The 16,528-nt window shown below is 39.2% G+C and overlaps 1 protein-coding gene across 1 annotated transcript; it reads right to left on the bottom strand.

Annotated features, from left to right (window-relative positions):
* Window positions 1-233: 233 nt before the first annotated feature.
* On the bottom strand, window positions 234-1,163 carry LOC133063201 (olfactory receptor 4C6-like). Its single transcript, XM_061152356.1, has one exon. It carries the CDS (start codon window positions 1,161-1,163, stop codon window positions 234-236), a length of 930 nt encoding a protein of 309 aa, XP_061008339.1.
* Window positions 1,164-16,528: the final 15,365 nt, after the last annotated feature.

The following is a 16,528-nucleotide window of genomic DNA, read 5'->3' as shown; positions in this document are numbered from 1 at the left end:
ATTGAGGGCAGGAGGAGAAGGGGACAACAGAGGATGAAATGGTTGGATGGCATCACCGACTCGATGGACATGAGTTTGAGTAAATTCCGGGAGTTGGTGATGGACAGGGAGGCCTGGCATGTTGCGATTCATGGGGTCACAAAGAGTCAGACACGACTGAGCAACTGAACTGAACTGAACTGAACTGAAAGGCACATTGTCCTTGTAAGAAAGAACTGCTCTTGGCATGTAAGCTAATGACCACACAAGGCCCCTTGTCTCATCCACAGTTTCCTCATGGCCTTTTTCACCTCCACGTTCCTCAAGCTGTAGATCAGGGGATTTAACATGGGTGCAACGATGGTGAAGGACACAGCCATTGCCTTGTCTATAGGGTAAGTGACCACAGGCCTCACATACAAGAAAATACAAGGCATGAAGAACATGAAGACCACCATGAGGTGGGAGCCACAGGTGGAGAGGGCTTTACGCCGCCCTTCAGAACTGCAGGACTTCAGGGAGCAGAGAATGACCACATAAGAGGTGACAAGGATGAAGAAGATGGTGAGACACATCACCCCACTGTTGAGGATGACTAAGAGGCCCAGGGTGCGGGTGTCCATGCAGGCCAGTTTCAGCAACGGAAACAAATCACACATAAAATGATCAATAACGTTGGGACCACAGAAGGGAATTTGATACATGAAGAGAAGCTGCACAGTTGCATGGATAAACGCCCCCACCCATGACCCTCCCAGCAGTAGGCAGCACACAGGAGGCCTCATGAGGGTCTTGTAGTGAAGAGGCTTACAGATGGCCACGTAATGGTCATAGGCCATCACAGTGAGAAGGATGATGCCCACTCCACCAAAGAAGTGCTCAGCGAAGAGCTGGGCCATGCAGGCTTTGAGCGTGATGGCAGTGCTCTCAGAGAGGGAGTCCACAATCAACTTGGGGGCAATGATGGAAGAGTAGGTGACATCCATGATGGACAAGGAGGTAAGGAAAAAATACACGGGTGACCTCAGACTCTGACTTGTGACCACAGTTACCACAATGAGGAGGTTTCCCAAAACGGTGGACACGTACACGATAAAAAACACAGCAGAGAGTATTTTCCGCAGCTCTGGGTTCTTTGCAATGCCCAAAAGAATGAATTCCGTCACATTGTTGGGGTTCCCCATTTACTGCGGGCTGATGTAAGCTTATCTCTCTAAGCTGGAAAATCTACAAAAGAGTATTATTCTAAGTTAGTAATTATTACAAATTTGGGATTTTTATTTTTTGGACTCTCTCTCACACCGTCTTGACTTACCTTTTCCTTCAGCCATCAGTACAGCAGCTAACTGCAAACAGTCATATCCTGATGACACCTTGATCCCTGTCATCACCCCTGTAACACCGCTAACCAGTGTATCTCTTGCTTTTCTGACACTTGCTGCTTGAGTCACTTAGAAGATCCTGGTTCATCACCCTGGGATGTAAACCATGTGGCAATATGGAGAAGTAGCATACCTTTAGGAAAGCCTAGATCGCCAGTCGATAGGAGCCAGTGGATAGAAGGTAACCAGCCTAGCGCAATCTAAGATTCAGTTTTGCTCCTCCCCTGTTTCACTCTCCGCTATTCACTACCTTCACTCTCTTTTCCAAAATGAACTGCCTACACACAAGTCCTCTCAGCTGCTGCCTTTTAGGACCCTCAATCTAGGAAGCTGAGCTTAATGTATCACTGGGCATACCTAGTAACCTCAGAACATTTTATTTCATTCATTTGTTTCATATTCCTATTGATCACTAGGATGCTCTAGTTGAAGAGCCTGCAAAGCAGGTAGGTCATATCCCAAGGCCTCTCCGTTATTAAGAACTATACCCCAATAATTTCCATATCATAACAATCCAGAGAGGCAAATGCATGCTTCCTGTGCTTATCTTATTCAATAATTCTACAGTAAAATTCAATAATTAATTCAATGATGAGACTACAATGAAGAATAAATTTTTATTATAACTATAATCCAATCCTGAAACCATGATTTATAACCTTTAACTAACCTCCTGAGATTCTAATTATTTTGCAAAAATGCTGATTAAAGAAAACAAAAGCTTAAATCTCTTTCTTTGCTCCAGGAAGACCCAGATTCAACTTGGCCTGCCTCATCCCAGCAGACAAGCCTGAGTCAACATAAATCCTTTCTTCCATTTTTTTTTCTTGTAAAGGGGTGCACCCAGATAAAGCCATAGATTCTAATGAATAATAAAAACATTAACAAAGCAACTAATCTGTTTTGCACTCACTATGTGACGAAAGGTGATCGGTCTGCTATTTGCATTATTACATTTATTTTCATATCACTTGGGACAGGGTACTGTCACAGATCTCATCTTGAGGATGAGGAAACGGAGGCTGAGACACATTGAGCATCTCAGTTAAAAAGAGTGAAAATTACAAATCTGCATCATCTCATTTTAAAACACAAGTTCTTAGTCTTTGCCTTATGCCACTAAAGAAGTGAATGGTGGCCTCCACTGGCTAAACGCATTTGTTACCACAGTTGGATGATGAGATGCTAAGAGAAGTGCTTCATTAGCCAAGGTCTCTTTGCTAGGGATACTTAATCAGAGGCTGTGTTGGTGGACCTCTGTTAGAGATGATTGCTTTAAATGGGGAAATGGGGATGCAAGCTACACAGTTTCTGAGACTCCCATAAACACCTAAGACCCACTCTTAGGATTATTGCTCTTGCTAAACAAAATTATACAACTTCCAGGACACTCTTTGCAAATATACAGTGTAGATTAACTTCATTCTCGCTCATCTCCAGCCTAAGAACTTCAGAAAATTTTAATAGAACAAATGAAGTGTAAAGGACAGGTTATTGGAAATCAGGATAACTTGGTTTTATTCCAGGTTGTCCCTCTCACTCCTAGTGTTGCTACATTGCTCACTATTCTGGGCCTTGGTTTTCTTGTCTAGAGAATGAAGTAGCTATGGCAGCTTATTGGAGAACTGGGGTTCAAAGGAGCCAGCATAGAGACTCTGTTCCTTTCAAACACAGCAGCTCAGCTCTTATCTACATAAATGTTTACACTTCCAAGTAATATTTCATCTGAACTATCTCATGACTTCAAATATTTTAAAACAAAGTACACTGTACTAGATAACAATGCCCCTTCTATTTTAATATCTATTGACTACTAGTCCACATCTCAGCTTCCTATTTTGAAAGTCAACACCCCTTGCCAAAGTAGTCAACCTCATCTTTTTCTGTGATTCCCTCCCACTGCCATCAAGCCCACCTCTGTCAGAATACATCCGAGTGTGATTTCTACAGTGGGAAAGTCCATGAGGTCAAGAATGAGTGACTTAATTATCCACTGCAATCAGGCCACTTGCTGACTACCTGACCTTTACATCCTGTAAAAATAGAACAGTGCCACAGCAGTTAAAGTCATTAAGTGTCAAGGGGTCATTATTTGAGGGTGCTGTGCTAAAGTCTTTATGATTTCCTTTTTTAATTCTCACGGAAACCATATGGAATAAGACCTAGCATTATCCTGATTTTCTAAAGCAGTGAATAAGACTTAGACAATGTGTATAACTTGCTCAAAGCCTCTTGATGCCTTTGTGATTAAGTTGATAGCTCAGGTCACTGACCACAGGTCCTCCACAAATTTTACACCCTGTCTCACAACAGTCATGAAAATCAAAGGAAGCAACAAGGCATGAGAATGTTTGGAGAGCTCTGTCCAAGTAGTCATCATGGTTATCTTCCATTCCTATCAGCTCCTCGCCCCCCCTTTCCACGCTCATGTCATCTGTTAAACAAATCCATTACTCTCAGCTTTCAGCCTCACACCATCTCCCAAATCTCCTTCACTTGTTATTCTGGATATATGTTATATGCATCTGTAAAGCTTGCATATCAGATTCAGGTATCTCCTTAGTTAGCTATTTTTTTAAAGAAAATTAACGTTTATGAAATAAATTTTAAAATGATGTGGATGCTTAGGGATAGCTAATTTAATCTCTTTCTATCAAATTTTGAATGCTGCTCTCTGTACACTCTCTGTGTGTTAGTCGCTCAGTCGTGTCTGACTCTTTGCGATTCCATGGACTGTAGCTCACCTTGCTCCTCTGTGCATGGGATTCTCTAGGCAAGAATACTGAGTGGGTAGCCATGCCCTTTAAGGCCCAGGGATCAAATCTGTGTCTCCTTCATTGCAGGCAGATTCTTTACTGTCTGAGCCATCAGGGGAATTTTGTTGTTAGTCACTAAGTTGTGTCCACTTCTTTTGACCACACGGACTGCAGTGTACCAGGCCTCCCCATCCTTCACCAGCTCCCGGAACTTACTTGAACTCATGCCCATCGAGTCATTGATGCCATCCAACCATCTCATCCTCTGTCGTCCCCTTCTTTTCCTGCCCTCAACCTCTCCCAGCATCAGAATCTTTACTAAGGAGTCAGTTCTTCCCATCAGGTGGCCAAAGTATTAGAGCTTCAACTTCAGCATCAGTCCTTCCAATGAATATTCAGGACTGATCTCCTTTAGGATGGACTGGTTGGATCTCCTTGCTGTCCAAGGGACTTTAGAGAGTCTTCTCCAACACCACAATTTAAAAGCATCAATTTTCTGGTGCTCAGCTTTCTTTCTGGTCTAGCTCTCACACCCATACATGACTACTGGAAAAACCATACCTTTGGTCATATGTATATTTGTAGGCAAAGGGAGGTTTCTGCTTTTTAATACACTACCTAGGTTTTTCATAGCTTTCCTTCCAAGGAGTCATTTAATTAAAGTTAGATATATTCATGAAATTGAATTTATCTTAAGAAAACTGTATTCAACTTAGGGCACAAGCAAACCAGTGACAGTCTCTACCTCCAGAATTGAGAGTGCCATTGTCAGAGCTTGGCTGTTCTTCCTCTGACAATCAGGCTCAAATTTCCAATTTGCCATGGTTCTTTTTTTTTTTAATCATTTTTATGTTTTAGCAAAACCAAGTGCGGAACCATACCTTGGGCTTCCCATTCAGTGTTAAATTGCTGCCATCAAATCCTCTTTGCAATGTTATCTCTTTCCAGTGTTCCTTGAAATACCATTGCACAAAAGACAGTCCATACAAAGAAGAGAAGAATGTTGTTTCTTCAATTGCCTAATTATTACCTAAACTGTACATATTTCTCATTTATAGCACCTCTGATGGTGTGAGAGGTACAAGGCAGTGGCTTCTCCATAAGAGGGAGACAGAATTAGCACTTCTGAAACAATGCATGTGCAAAAGGTAAAACATTGATATGCTCTCCAGACTTCAAAAAAAATGAAATCAGCTATCCTTGATGTGAGATTTTAGACAATTCTAAATTTATGAATTTGTAATTTTGAAATTGAGTAAGAAGAGCAACAGCATGATCAAGATATGAAGAAAATAAAGTGAAAATACTACACACCTTATCAGAAAACCTGGATTTCATTATGGATCTTCCAGGGGTATAATTAACTAAAAGTTACTTATTCTCTCTAAATCTCAATTGCTTTTTTCAGAGTTATTATATTAAACAAATTAAGTTTCTAGTATTACAGTTTATATTTTAATATTCAGTGTTATAAAAAAGTGATTTAGTTACTCAGTTGTGTCCAACTCTTTGTGACCCCATGGACTGTAGCCTGCCAGGCTCCTCTGTCCATGAAATTTTCCAGGCAAGAATGCTGGAGTGGGTTGCCATTTCCTTCTCTATAGTAAAAAATGTATGATTAAAGTGTGAACTTAAATTGTAGCTTAAATATTTTAAAATATTGCAATGTCCTGGTATATGTTGTGTGTCTCATGAAAGTCACATACACGCCTTTTAATCCCATATATGAGTTCCTTTGAGTAGAGGCATTTAGCCATAGTGGAGTCCATTGGGAATAAGTAGTAAGAGCTATGAGCTGATGCCTCAGTCGTCTCTGACTCTGCGCGTTCTTACCACTAGCACCAGGTGAGAAGCACAAGTAAGAGCTATAATCTTAAAGAAATCTACCTAAATTCATGATTTTTCACATTACAGTTTGTTCTTTCTTCTGAGCTCTATAATATGTCAGATAACCTCTCTGTGCCTCAGTTTTTATTCCCTGTAAAAATGCAAAGTAATGTTACCTACCTGAAAGGCTTGTTGCAATGATTATAATAATACATTAATAATAATTGTATAAGTGTAGAGAACTTAGATAAGTATCCCTATTTCTTTCCCCAGAATAAGTAGAATTCTACAGACAGAAAGCCATTTTAGAACAGATTACCTGCCTTTGGGTGAGGTGTTTATCAATACACATGTGTCTGTGTGTGCAGAGTTGCTTCAGTCAGGTCCGGCTCTTTGCAACCCCATGGAACACAGCCTGCTAGGTGTCACGGTCTGTGGGAATCTCCAGGCAAGAATACTGGAGGAGGTTGCCATGTCCTCCTCCAGGGCATCTTCCCAACCCAGGGATCAAACCTGCATCTCTTAGATCTCCTTCAATGGCAGGCTGATTCGTTACAACTAACAACCCCTGGGTCTATTATACACTAAATTTGCTAAAAGGGTATCAGCTTAATTACTCCTGAACACCTAGTAAGGTGTAAGTTTCTGAACTGACTTTAAAGGAAACCTTCAAAAGCAACTGTTTCCTAAAACACTCTTCTAGCCAAAAGTAGAATATTTCAAATTAAAATAATTTATTTTCATAAATTATAAAAGCAAGACATGCCCCATGAGAAATAGTTTATATTCACAGATTGATAGAAAGATTAAAGTCAGAAATCCTCTCCCAACCATAAGCATTCACTCATTTGATCTCCTGTTAACAGCTTAGTAAATGCTCCTAAAATATGCATTTGTATTTGGCATATATACCATCAGTGAGGGATTTCCCTGAGAGCTCAGTTGGTAAAGAATCCGCCTGCAATGTAGGAGACTTGTGTTCAATCCCTGGGTTGGGAAGATCCCCTGGAGAAGGGAAAAGCTACCCTCTCCAGTATTCCAGCCTGGAGAATTCCATGGACTGTATAGTCCATGGGGTCATGAAGAGTCAGACATGACTGAGCGACTTTCACTGATTCACTCACCATCATTGATGCTTTTACTCTATATGAAAATATACAAAATATAATAATGCACTTGAAATCCTAATTACACTTTGTGTGAGCATTATCTGTCAATATTGATGAATTTTCCTTAATTTTAATTTGTACTTATTATTCCATTTCATTGTTACAATATAATTCCTTTAGTCCATTTTTGCTTGAAATTTATTTTAGTTTTACTATTTTGACTTACACATAGGTACACAATGAACATCATTTACAGACATCTTCACTTATTTCTGTTGGAGAAATCTGTCATCACCAAGACAAAATATATGCATATGTTTATATTTGACAGATTCTGTAGCATTGCCCTCAAAATCCTGAAGTATCTTTTATTCCCCAAAATAGCATATTAAAAACTAATTTTCCTCACAGCTTTGCCATCACTAAATATTAAGAACCTTGAATATATTAAAAATAATGAAGTGAAAAATCATCTTATTTTAGTTTGAATTTGCTAAATCATTCAGTCTTAGAATCTCATTGGTGACATAAACAGCAAATGTTAGTCTCCAGAGTTAAAGCTGGGCTGCGTGCCTGTGAGGTCATTCACTCAGTCGTGTTCAACTCTTTTGCAACCCCATGGACTGTAGCCCATGAGGCTCCTCTATCCATGGAATTTTCCAGGCAAGAATACTGTAGTGGGTTGCCATTTCCTCCTGCAGGGGATCTTCCTAACCCAGGGATTGAACCCACGTCTCCTGAACTGGCAAGCCAACTCTTTACCACTGAGCCACTAGGGGGGCCCAAATTAAAGCAATGTAATATCTGTGTGGAGATATTATAATGTCTGTGTAGAGATACATGATCTGTGAATGCTAAGTCGCTTTAGTCATGCCCGACTCTTTGTGACCCTGTGGACTGTAGCCAGCCGGCTCCTCAGTCCGTGGGATTCTCCAGGCAAGAACACTGGGGTGGGTTGCCATGCCCTCTTCCAGGGGATCTTCCCGACCCGGGGATGGAAGCTGTGTCTCCTGCAGATCCTGCATTACAGGCGGATTTTTTACCACAGAGCCACCATCTCTACACATATCCAGATCAAACTAATAATAAATTATTTAGTATATTCTATATATCAGACATTTTGCTAATACTTAGTACATGTTTTCTCACTTAGTCCTCACGTCTAACTATGAGGAGACACATTGTATGACTGAGATAAAGCCGAATGATTAATTTGCTTAAGGGTATACAGTCAGTAATTAAGAAAGCCTTGATGTGAACCCAGGAAGACAAATCTAACTTGATATGTGTTTCTTGTGCCTGAATTTCTCATGGATGACATGAGACATGATGACAGATTTCTCCAACAGAAATAAGTGAAGATGTCTGTAAATGATGTTCATTGTGTACCTATGTGTAAGTCAAAATAGTAAAACTAAAATAAATTTCAAGCAAAAATGGACTAAAGGAATTATATTGTAACAATGAAATGGAATAATAAGTACAAATTAAAATCAAGGAAAATTCATCAATATTGACAGATAATGCTCACACAAAGTGTAATTAGGAGCTTAATGATTTATTCCATAAAATCTTGGATAACAGGAAGTGATAGCAAGGTATTTAGGGAGAGCCTCTGGGTCATCATTTTTAAGGAGCAACAGTGTCCTGTGTTTCTTAGAAAACGTATGCCCTGAGCACAGGCATCATCAACAACTGTCTAATGAAGGGCATTAAAAGGATTATTTCTGTCCCTAAGTCTTCCCAACTCACCTGCTTTCCTTGAAAGAGGAATAGACATGTAATTATATACAGCAGCATAATTTTGGATAGAAATTAGTATATCATTGTAGATATAAAAATTAATGCTTTCTTGAAATGACTCCAGAGGCAGGGGCCTTCAACACTGAAACAACCGTTTGCTTCACCCTCAGGACCAATGCAGACACCACCCTTATAGGCAGAGCTCCTAGAAATAAATGCCTGTGTTTTAACATATATATATATACACACATATATACATATGCAAATTTAATATGTATTATTTATATATATAAATTTAATATGTGTATGAAATAACTAGAATCAATAATTTATCAAAACAGAAAGAAAAAATACTAAATAAGGTCTCTATCAAAGGTGACTAATAGAAAAAGAAAGGCAAAAAAAAAGAAAAAAGAAAGAAAAAGAAAGGCAGTTGGTACAAAAGGAACACAGAACTATATCTATGCATATACACATATACATTGCTTGTATAACACACATGCACACAGGATGTTGCTTGAAAGAAGGGAAACACAGTCTGTCTACAACTATCCTGTATGTGCCAGCTACTCCCACTCCTGCCTTTTCTAAGACAAGCCGCTGACATGTTAACACACAATTTATTTGCTAATCTCATGAACTGGATAGAGACCAAAAAGTAGACACTTAAGTTCTGGTAATTTGCCCAAAGAAAGCGTTTAAAGTAAATTAAGCTAAAAATTGTTGATAACTCAAGAGTTTTCAACCTGAGGCTAAAATTTGCTTATAGAGACAAAACAGGTTAACAACTGACATTTAAATAAAGTTGTGTATGTATATGATTTAGTAATTTCAGTGACCTCAAAACAGTAATTCAAATTAATAAGACCATGTTTAATACTCAAAAAATTGTTAAAATCACCTCCAAAACTCAATTTCATGTCATCTCTCCAATTACCTGATGATCTCTGTAACTAGAAGGCAGAGAGTGTGTGAGTAATTTTCTAAGATCATGTCAGAGTAATCAAAAGTCTGACTCCATCCAGGATATACTTACATGAACTTTTCTCTACAAAAGTTCTAGAAATCATGATGTATTATAGCTGCAACTTAGAAAATTCAAGTATGGAATGAAGTAAATCAGGGTCACACTGGAAGCAAATCATCCAATCAGTCAATGGGAGGTAATTTTGATAGGACCAGAGTTTGTAATGATTTTGTAAAACACATTTAAAACATATCTAAATGTCCAAGGATTTATATAGGAAACAGCCTCTGTGGATAGGAGCAAAATTGAAACATGAACGTTTTCTAAAAAAGGCAGCCAGATATAAACAGTTTGCAAAATCATTCATGGAACTGCCTGCCATTTAGCTATATTTGAGTTTAATTGGTAAACAGTCTTCAATACATATCTTAGAAAAAAAAATCATTACTAAGACGTTTTCCTTTGGGCAATAGACTTGGGTTAAAGAGGACAGTGTTATTTTCAAATGACACAGGATTTCAAAAAGTGTAGACTTGCATCAATTCAACTGCACCCCTTTGAGGCTGTGTCTCCACCGCCTGAGACACTAATCACCATACCAGGGAATTCCCATCTACTCCTGCAATGACCCGCATCTCCCAGGAGTGGAGTCTCACTGGAGTGAGGCCGAACTGATGCTCCACAAACACAACCGGTCACGGTGGGTGATAACTACTGAGCTATTTGTTGAACTAAGTTCTCTTCTTCAGTAGAAGAAAAACCACACAATGATTCATCTGCCTGATAATAGAGATGAAGAAAAGTCAGTAGGACTTATTCTTGATCACCTCACTAGCCCCAGGGCTGAATTTTTCCATCACCTGATCTGGAGTTCTCTGTATTTTTTTTTTTTTTAATTTATTTATTGTAATAGGAGGCTAATTACTTTACAATATTGTGGTGATTTTTGCCATGCATTGACATGAATCAGCCATGGGTGTACCTGTGCTCCCCATCTTGAACCCCCCTCCCCATCCCATCCCTCAGGGTCATCCCAGTGCACCAGCCCTGAGCACCCTGTCTCATGGATCGAAACTGGACTGGCGATCTATTTCTCATACGGTAATACACACGTTTCAATGCTATTCTCTCAGATCACCCCACCCTCGCCTTCTCCCACAGAGTCCAAAAGACTGTTCTATACATCTGTGTCTCTTTTGCTGCCTCACATATAGGGTTATCATTACCATCTTTCTAAATTCCATTTATACGTGTTAGTATACTGTATTGGTGTTTTTCTCTGTATCTTTTAAGACTGTTATTAAAATAGTATCACATCTAACTGCCATTATAAAGCATTTAAAAATGCTCCTCAGGAAGAAAAAAGAAAGGCTAAATTCTTTCACATTCCTTAAAAATTGGTATTCTCAAATAGCATGTTTAAAATTTAAAAATATTTGGGGGCTAGGGCCATTATTCTTTTTCTACTATTAATAATAAAAAAATCAATATCTTACATTTACAACATACTTCACAGACTATAACTGGTCCAATAAACATACTTGACCGCACTCTCAGAAGTCTCCAGAGAAGCAAGAGTCTCTCAGTTTTACTGAAGGTCAGGAGATGGGCCAACCTCTGCTCGGATTAACTTTCCTGGCATTCTAAAGTTACTCCATGCTCTCCTCTAACAATATAGACATGAGTTAGGGCAACTTGAACTTCCCAGATGGCTCAGACGGTAAAGAATCTGCCTGCAATGCAGGAGACCCGTGTTCCATCCCTGGGTTGGGAAGATCCCCTGGAGGAGGGCATGGCAACCCACTCCGGTATTCCTGCCTGGAGAACCCCATGGACAGAGGGGCCTGGCGGGAGACAGCCCACGGGGTCGCAAAGAGTCGGACACGACTGAGCGACTGAGCAGAGCCAGCACAGGGCAACTTAGCACGATTCCCTTTTTCAGTGCTGCGGCCCCAAAGGGTATTTCATTGGATGTTTCGTTTCCTTAATCGCTTCCTCTTCTGAAATGGGAATGCCACAAATTTGCTACCTTTTTATGTGATGCATGTATGTCTGTGCATTATATACAAAAACAGTAAAAAATGTTCATACCCCAAGAAACCATTTTTACTTACTTGGGAAAAATATTACCCTCATTTCAAATGCATGTTTTTAAATAACTTGCTTATTTTTGAAAATGGAAGGAGGATAGTATGGTTATTTAAACTCTGAGTAAACTGAAATTATAGCTGTGCTTCAAACAACTACACAAATCTATATCCAATTTTTCTCTCCTACACCACCCTCTCATAAAATATTCTTCATGTTACCCATTACTAACAAAATTTTATTTTTCATTTGTTTACTCGCTTATTACTTACCTACTCACCACTGGAATTAATTCCACACAAATACAACCCTACTTGTGCTATTCAACGTCATATACCTAAATCCCACAGCTTTTTTTTCATTCTAGACACGGAACAATATTTTTTGAATGAACTAAATATCTAATTTCCTAAACTGAATTGGCCATGAAGCCATTTTTCCAGTAAAGATGGCAACATTGTGGGATAACAATGGGAAAAGCCCTAGAGAAATGACACCAATTAGCTCTTCAAGGTGCTGTCCTCAAGCCCGAACTCAGGATCAGTCTCCTCAATGATTCAGCTGTTTGTTTTTTTTTTTTCTTCCAAATGTCTTTCACCCAAGTGCCACTTTCTTTGAAATTCAACCACTGTATTTCATTTCTTGAGCCCATTATGTTTCACTTTTCATGATGCCCATGAAGGGGCATGTATCTTCAAATGTATCTTCAAAGATGAGATCATCTGGTGGCTTCTCTCTAACAAAAGTGGAATCAGGAAAGTGCAAGTCGCCCGAGGAATGAAGGTCAAGGGAGAGCTGAGAGAGGGCAGCATCCCCGCCCCACCAAAAGGGGAAACGTCTCAGTGGCAGTATCCACAATGTGCCAAATGATCATATCTGTGTTTTGATATTTTCATGTCATGACAACAAGGACCACTGTTGTCAGGTCAGAAGAGAGGAAGGAAATAAAGTCTAAAAGACTAGTGTGGCTTACCTTCATTGAGTCATATCTTTTTCTATGAAATGCAGTAAAGTCCTTAATTACACTTAAATTATTTAAAGAACCTACGCAAATGTATGCCTTGTAGTTGTGTTCGTTGCTCAGTCGTGTCTGACTCTTTGTGACCCCACGGACTGTAGCCCACCAGCCTCCTATGTCCGTGGGATTTCCGAGGCATGAATATTGGAATGTGTTGCCATTCCCTTCTCCAGGGGATATCCCTGACCTAGTGATCAAACCTGCATCTCTTGTGTAAGTGGTGCTAGTCTTCATGCACATGGTTTATTAATTTTACTCAAAAACAGTTAGTCTTATTATTAAGGTAAATCTTAAATCTATGTTTAAATATAAATTAAAATTGTTACTGCTAATTAATTCAAATTTTAAAAGCTCAGCCATGACTTCAGATGCAATACAGCAAGTACTTCAGTGTTACCACCCTGCAGAGGGAGAATCTTCTTCAGTTACTGGTTATTAAAAAAAAATCACTTAAATATTCACTTTTCTATTCTAGCATGCTGGTATGAAAGCTTCAAGCTCTAACTCAAACCTTTTCACTAGACTGTATATAGACAGATAGTTTCACTGTATTTGATTGGTTTCATCAGGAAAACAAGAAGGGGAAGGAAGAGAAAAGCCTTGTAGCTGGCCTTCAACAATAGAGAACTCACTTTCCTCATTTAATGCCTAATAATTTCACTAAAGTCCAGATTAAAATAATGTATCCTTATATAAAGATCCACACATTTATGTCATTAATTTTAAGGAAACATACTTGCATGCTTATATGTTTTATTTTTTAAAAAATTGGAAATAATCAGGTAGCTGTTAGTCTTCAAGAGACATTCTTGATGATGAGTATCAAAGGACATCTTAATTTACCTTAAACTTATTCACAAGCCAGCAAGTCTCCAAGTGAGAAGGCCAGATGGCTTTATATTTCCATCTTCAGCTCTGAAATCTTCTAAGTTTTCTGTTGACAAGTTTTAATATACACTTCATTAAACATATCACCCCTCCAGCAAGCCCTTCATATAGCCCCTAAAGCCCAACCATTGGCCTCAGTTTTCCTCTTCAGATCCTCCCTTTAGTCTTAGAGTAGAAGCAATATTTAATCAAGAGTTTCCCTATTCTTATCCCTGGATTATGCTCAGCTAATCTCTAACTGTCACAAGAAAAAATGAACCACATATTATTTATGTCTAGACCCTTGAAATGCTTAATTATCATTATCAATTGTAAACTTGATCATTTTAACAGCTTAAGGGGCTTCCCGGGTGGACCAGTTAGATCCCTGGGTTGAGAAGATCCCCTGGAGGATGGCAAGGCAACCCAGTCCAGTATTCTTCCCTGGTGAATCCCAAGGACAGAGGAGCCTGACAGGCTACAGTCCTTTGGGTCACTGAAGACCAATATTAGTACTCAATTTCACTAATGGGGAAAGAAATAGAAGAAGAATTTTCTTTTCTAAGAAAGAAACAAATCTGTTACCATACTAACATTGGCCTTTTATAAAAGTAAGTTGGCATAGCTCACTATGCCGAAGTAGAAAAAAAAAAAGAGAGAAAAAATTGTAATGCTGAAATACATTGCTACATGTGAGAAGAGACTACAACAGATTTAACTCTATCTTCTTGAAGGACATGGGCTTTCCTTATAGCTCAGTTGGTAAAGAATCTGTCTGCAATCCAGGAGATGTCTTCAATTCCTGGGTCAGGAAGATTCCCTGGAGAAGGGATAGGCTCCCTACTCCAGTATTCTTGGGCTTCCCTTGTGGTTCAGCTGGTAAAGAACCTGCCTGCAATGCAGGAGACCTGGGTTTGATCCCTGAGTTGGGAAGATCCCCTGGAGATGGGAAAGGCTATCCACTCCAGTATTCTGGCCTGGAGAATTCCATGGACAATCCATGGGGTCGCAAAGAGTCAGACATGACTAAGCAACAAAGTAAATCATTAAGACTGCAGATATTTTCCTCATCTACAGACCTAAACACACCAGAGACAGCAATGTTTCATTTGAAAGAAAGTAAGACTGAGTTTGAAAGACCTGAATTGGAAGTTGATTGCTGAAACTTTTTTTTTCCATTTATTTTTATTCGTTGGAGGCTAATTACTTTACAATATTGTAGTTGTTTTTGCCGTACATTGACATGAATCAGCCATGAAACTTTTGAAAGGACTGGATTCCAGTGTAATAGTTCCTGACATACTAATGAGGGAAACACATGTGATGTGAGGCAAGTGAATCTCTCTTGGCTTCAATTTGTTCTCTGTAAAGTGGGGATAATAAAAACGAAACTACCAGCTTAGGACATGGATGAATCAACTGAGGTGAATGTGTCTGATGGAAAATAAAATGATCATGTGATGTAAATACATTTATCAGACTTAGGGAGCAATATCTTTACAACCTAAACATATACTTGTTATTGAAATTTAATAAAAAGTGTTTACCACCCCCCCAAAAAAAAGATCTTCACAACCCAGGTAATCATGATGGTGTGAACACTCAACTAGAGCCAGACATCCTGGAATTGAAGTCAAGTGGGCCTTAGGAAGCAGTAGTACCAACAAAGCTAGTGGAGGTGATGGAATTCCAGTTGAGCTATTTCAAATCCTAAAAGATGATGCTGTGAAAGTGTTGCACTCAATATACCAGCAAATTTGGAAAACTTAGCAGTGACCACAGCACTAGAAAATTTAGTTTTCATTCCAATCCCTAAGAAAGGCAATGCCAAAGAGTGCTCAAACTACCACACAATTCCAGTCATCTCACATGCTAGTAAAGTAATGCTCAAAATTCTCCAAGCCAGGCTTCAGCAATACATGAACCGTGAACTTCCAGATGGTCAAGGTGATTTAGAAAAGGCAGAGGAGCCAGAGATAAAATTGCCAACATCTGCTGGATCATCAAAAAAGCAGGAGAGTTCCAGAAAACATCTATTTCTGCTTTATTGACTATGCTAAAGCCTTTGACTGTGTGGATCACAATAAACTCTGGAAAATTCTGAAAGAGATGGGAATACCAGACCACCTGACCTGTCTCTTGAGAAATCTGTATTCAGGTCAGGAAGCAACAGTTAGAACTGGAAAAGAAACAACAGACTGGTTCCAAATAGGAAAAGGAGTACATGAAGGCTGTATATTGTCACCCTGCTTATTTGACTTATATGCAGAGCACATCATGAGAAACACTGGGCTGGATGAAGCACAAACTGGAATCAAGATTGCTAGGAGAAATATCAATAGCCTCAGATACGCAGATGGCAGAAAGTGAAGAAGAGCTAAAGAGTCTCTTGATGAAAGTAAAAGAGGAGAGTGAAGAAGTTGGCTTAAAACTCAATATTCAGAAAACTAAGATCAAGGCATCTGGTCCCATCACTTCATGGCAAATAGATGGAAAAACAGTGGAAACAGTGGCAGACTTTATTTTGGGGGGGGGGGGGGGGGCGGGCTCCAAAATCACTGCAGATCTTGACTGCAGTCATGAAATAAAATGATGTTTACTCCTTGGGAGAAAAGTTATGACCAACCTAGAGAGCATATTAAAAAGCAGATTTTTAATATTATTTGGCACATTACTTTGCCAAAAAGGTCTCCCTAGTCAAGGCTGTGTTTCTTCCAGTAGTCATGTACTAATGGGAGAAGTGGACTTTAAAGAAAACCAAGCGCCAAAGAATTAAGGCTTTTGAACTGTGG

This window comes from Dama dama, chromosome 1, assembly GCF_033118175.1.
Source record: "Dama dama isolate Ldn47 chromosome 1, ASM3311817v1, whole genome shotgun sequence".
Classification (NCBI taxonomy): domain Eukaryota; kingdom Metazoa; phylum Chordata; class Mammalia; order Artiodactyla; family Cervidae; genus Dama; species Dama dama.
The sequence above is the reverse complement of the archived record's forward strand: the minus strand, read 5'-3'. Positions and strand labels throughout refer to the sequence as shown.

Excerpts from the sequence above, each read along its gene's own strand:
- LOC133063201 (XM_061152356.1), bottom strand. The coding sequence starts at position 1,163 with ATGGGGAACCCCAACAATGTGACGGAATTCATTCTTTTGGGCATTGCA.